The sequence below is a fragment of the Agelaius phoeniceus genome, chromosome 17 (genome assembly GCF_051311805.1).
Source record: "Agelaius phoeniceus isolate bAgePho1 chromosome 17, bAgePho1.hap1, whole genome shotgun sequence".
Lineage (NCBI taxonomy): Eukaryota > Metazoa > Chordata > Aves > Passeriformes > Icteridae > Agelaius > Agelaius phoeniceus.
The window spans coordinates 9,882,571-9,887,232 of record NC_135281.1 but is presented as its reverse complement, the minus strand read 5'-3'; the positions used below and the strand labels follow the sequence as shown (position 1 = coordinate 9,887,232).

At 46.5% G+C, this 4,662-nt stretch overlaps 1 protein-coding gene across 1 annotated transcript; it reads left to right on the top strand.

The window, feature by feature from the left end:
• Positions 1–950: 950 nt before the first annotated feature.
• NPBWR2 (neuropeptides B and W receptor 2) lies at positions 951–4,161 on the top strand. The gene is made up of 2 exons (XM_054644582.2): positions 951–1,082; positions 1,593–4,161. Exon 2 carries the CDS (start codon positions 2,236–2,238, stop codon positions 3,232–3,234), a length of 999 nt encoding a protein of 332 aa, XP_054500557.1. The 5' UTR covers positions 951–1,082; positions 1,593–2,235; the 3' UTR covers positions 3,235–4,161.
• Positions 4,162–4,662: the final 501 nt, after the last annotated feature.

Sequence of the window (4,662 nt, the reverse complement as noted above, 5' to 3'; positions counted from 1 at the left end):
CCATATCATTCCTATGCAATATAATTGGACAATATAATTCTTGTTTCATTTTCCTTAAGCCCAATGTCTGGTTAGATTTTGGCCAAGGTACAGAAAGTATCTTGAAGAGTTGTACATTGGGCATAAAAAAAAATCCCATCTGCTGAAAAGTCAGTTATAGCCACAGCCTTAAGAAGTGCAATGAAATGTTTTACTCCCACCCAGCTACTGGCGCACAATAATCTTGCCAGAAGAATATAAAAACATCCAAAGAAGGGGAGCAAAGTCAAACACACTTCTTGGTTACTGGCTCAGATCTATGAGCTGGCCCTCCTGGTTAAATGCACTCAGCCAGGCATGGCAGTGATGGATTCCTGTGTTTTCCCTTGCCTTGTCTCAAAACAGAGATCAGGCAATATTTAAAAGACTAAAGAGAATGAAAAGACTCTTGATTTCCTTTTTCTTTTTCTCATTTAGGGACATGCTGGTAAAGTGATCTTACGTCGTTGCTCTATAACCTGGGGTGCATTTCTGACAAACTTCACGGGACTCCTGCACATCCTGAGCACATCTGAAGGATTTCACTGAATTTCCAAAGCCAGATCAGAGACCCAGCTGGAGAAACTCAGCCAAACTCCCCCAGAGCAGCTGAAAACGGCACAGATCTGGCAAGGTACGTCTGTTTATTTTGCACGTTGTAATGTAGCTCACCCTCCTCCTGCTCCCTTTGTTCAAACCAGCCACTGTTCCCTATTGAAGCAGTTTAATCCCCTGCTTCCCACTGTTTCATGCATCCCTCACTCAGCCAGTCCTGGGTGCTGCCTGTGTCCCTCAGCATCTCCCTCATTCCTGAAGGAAACATCCACTGTATTTACTATTTCAATAACCCTGCAGAGAGAAAACCCTTATTTCCCCCTTCCCTGATCTGAGCAAGTGCTAATTGGTCAGACACACAACACGCACACACTGAAGCATCGTGTTGATCTGATTGCAAATCCCGGTACGTCAGCAGCCCAGAGACCCTCCTCCAGCTCGGATCAGAGGGAAGAGGCTCAGCAGTGAGAGCAGCAGGTGCTGGAGGAGGCAGAGGAGCCGCTTCCCAGGTAAGGGACACTTCGCTCCCCATCGCCGGCAGTCCCGCTCACTCTATTGCTGTACCACAACAAAAGGCAGGAGAAGTGAGGCACTTCTCTTCGCAGAGCCTGGGACCGGCTGCCAAACCTTTGATCTTCACTGTGGGGGGGTAGGGGTCGGTGGTTTGTTCATTCCCTGTGGAGGAATTCTTGGAAGTATGGGTCAGGCAGTAGTGATGGATGTGGTAACTGCTACAGGTGGGATGATTCCTGCTGTGTCTCTAAAGTGGATTTGCTTTCAGGGTACTTTTCTCCCTCTTCCCTGATTAATCCTCAACTTCTGAGATTCACAGGTTTGTCTGTCCATCTGTGCCAAATTTAGGGTGCTGCCAGTTGTTTGTACTGGGGGTGGTTTTCAGAGTGAGTAAGTTCATAACCCACCCTTGCTTAAAGGTGCACTTTGATTGCAGGGTAATCCCCTTTAACCGTTAATTTCAGAAATACTCCCTGAACTATTTTTCCCCCTCCTTCTTTTGCTAGGGGACCCTGGGAGTGGGCAGTAGCGGTGTCAGAAACTTCTTCATTGTTTGTGAAATCCCAGTCCATGAAGAGCCTGAACTCCGACACAAAGGCAGGCGCTAATTAACCACTGGAACGCTTCTGCTCCGGCACAGAAAGCAAGAGCTGTGCCAGAGAAACAGCAGCCATCCCTCCGGTCTTCCAAGGGCTGTGAACAGCCAGCCAGGCACGAAATTCCCCCTTCTGCCTCCTTGTTCCTGTCAGCCCCAGAAGAACTCTCACTGTAGACAGCTGAACGGGAGCCGCTCAACTCCCCCAGCAAAGAAAAGCCAAAGCTCACCGGAATGCTCTCGGAAAGAAGAGTTCCTTGATTTATTTAGAAAGTAATTATTCTCTTGTTTTCTTGGTTCATGGAGCCTTATGTTTTCCAAACATTTTTTTCTCCCATCATCACTTCAAAATCTAACTTCTCCAACAGGGGGGAGAGGTAAGTTAGGTGGTGCATGAAGCCTCACAACTCACCTTTGAAAATAAGCTGCATCTAAATGAGGTAACAGCTGCTTCTCGCAGGAGGGGGAAAATATCCCAACCAAACAAAAAACCTCTCACTTCTGGGCTAGCAAGGCTTTCAGTGGTATCTGAGGGTGGTCTGTGATCAATAGGCATGGGAAACATCTCCTTTTGGGATGATCTGAACAGCTCCTGCAGCAACGCAGGCAACAGCTGCTACCTGGAAAACAGCATGAGGTTCAACTTCACCCTCCAAGAGCAGGCAGCTGATTTTTACGTTGTCCTGCCTGTGATCTACTCTGTGATCTGTGCTGTGGGGCTCACAGGCAACACTGCTGTCATCTATGTGATCCTCAAGGCCCCCAAGATGAAGACTGTGACCAACATGTTCATCCTGAACCTCGCTATCGCTGATGACTTGTTCACCCTTGTCCTGCCCATCAATATTGCAGAGCACCTCCTCCGCTACTGGCCCTTTGGAGAAATCCTCTGCAAGGTCATCTTGTCCATAGACCACTACAATATCTTCTCCAGCATTTATTTCCTGACAGTGATGAGCATAGACAGGTACCTGGTGGTACTGGCTACGGTCAGGTCCAAGAGGATGCCCCACCGCACGTACCGAGCGGCCAGGATTGTCAGCCTGTGCATCTGGATCCTGGTCACCATCATAGTCCTCCCTTTCATCATCTTTGCCAATGTCTACACCGACGACCTGGAGATCAAGAGCTGTGGTCTCAATTTCCCCAAGCCTGAGAGGTTTTGGTTCAAAGCCAGCAGGATCTACACCCTCATCCTTGGCTTTGCCATTCCAGTATCCACCATCTGCATCCTCTACACCATGATGCTCTACAAGCTGAGGAACATGCACTTGAACTCCAACGCCAGAGCCCTGGACAAAGCCAAGAAGAAAGTCACCATTATGGTCTTCATAGTCCTGGCTGTGTTCCTCTTCTGTTGGACCCCCTTCCACCTGGCCACCATCGTGGCTTTGACCACTGACTTACCCCAGACCTCCATGGTCATTGGGATATCCTACTTCATCACCAGCCTAAGCTATGCCAATTCGTGCTTGAATCCTTTCTTGTACGCTTTCCTGGACGACAGTTTTCGGAAAAGTTTCCGGAAGTTGCTGGAATGCAGAACTTCTTGAACAGGGGGTTGGGGCTGGCAGGTCCCTGCCCTTCCAGGGTTTTTCAGGAGAAACTTTGCAGACTGGAGGAGTGGCCAATGAATGCACAATGTCCTTTGTTTGGTTTACATGTAACGTGTGGTCTGTTTGTAACCCTCAGCAGCAGCAGGGTTTGTCCTGCCCACTTGCAACTCTTGTATTTCCCCTCTTTGCTCCTACCAGCTTCTCAGAGTTGCATTTCTAGACCCTGATTTTGAATTTCACCCTCTGAATTATTAAGGACAGAACATCTCCTTTTCAGGGGTGTACTTCTGCCACAGAGTGGTCCTTTATTGCCATCTGCTGTACAGCACAGACAGGCTGGAGACCAATTTCCAGAGGAGTGCAAAGCTCAGTTCTTTATCACTGAGTTATTAGGGAGGATTGTTTAATGGAGCAGAGCTAATGAGCACTTTCAATGAAACATCAGTAAAACAGAGGATGAGTATTTGGAAGAGAAAAGAAACTATTTTCAATGTTCATGTATGTTCCTTTGTGTTATGGCTTCCTTTTGATTTTGAAGGATCGTCCATCTTCCACCCCACCACAAATTTCCTCTTTTCTGACTTGTTAAATTTAGACCAAAAGGAAGATTTGAGTCTCAAAAAATAGAACTAAGCAGCACAGCACACCATACAAATACTATAGCAACTGTGAGAACTTGTGTTAGAAATCATTTTGAACTAGTTGTTCCTGTTAAGTGTCAAATACATATTTATTTAAGAGTGAGTAATGAAATAAACCTCGTGGGGGAATAAAGAGACTGGTCCTCCTTTCACAAGAGAAAATTTATGCTACTTGTGCCATATCTTTACTATATATATTGCATTTTGCCTATTATAAAATAAAACATGGTAGGTTTGTAACAAAATTAAGGTGTTTTGTAAGCCATAAGAAAAACTCCAGCGAGCACTGCAGATATAAAGTTTCTTCTTTCACAGACAAATAGTCAAAATACTTGAACAAAACCAGGACTTGACTGGGAGAGTCTGGAGATCAGAAACTCCATATGGAAAGCTTGGGAAACTCATTCTCACACCCTTAGCCCTGTGAAGTTTGTATGTTACTGATTTTAGGAAGGCTGTCTTAGCTAAAATATTTCTTTCAAGCTTTCCCCCGACCCCAGGCACCAAGCTCGGCTCTTACCTGGCCAAATTCCCCCAGGAAAGTGCAGGACAGGGAGCACAAAAGGAAAGAAGGCTGCAGTCCTCAGCTTAAATGGGCTCTCAGAGCAGTGGGTGGGTGTGGGTGGAGACCCCAGGTGAGACTGCTTGGGGCAATTCAGTGCCCTGAGCACCCCAACATCAAAACTGACAACCCTCAATTCCTCGGGATGGCAATTTCATTTGTAGGAAACTAAAAACAGATCTGTGGATGCAAGATCACTCTGTTGCCTTCCCCATATTAAAG

Bases quoted from the DNA above. Each gene is read 5' to 3' on its own strand.
- NPBWR2 (XM_054644582.2), top strand. From the start codon at position 2,236: ATGGGAAACATCTCCTTTTGGGATGATCTGAACAGCTCCTGCAGCAAC.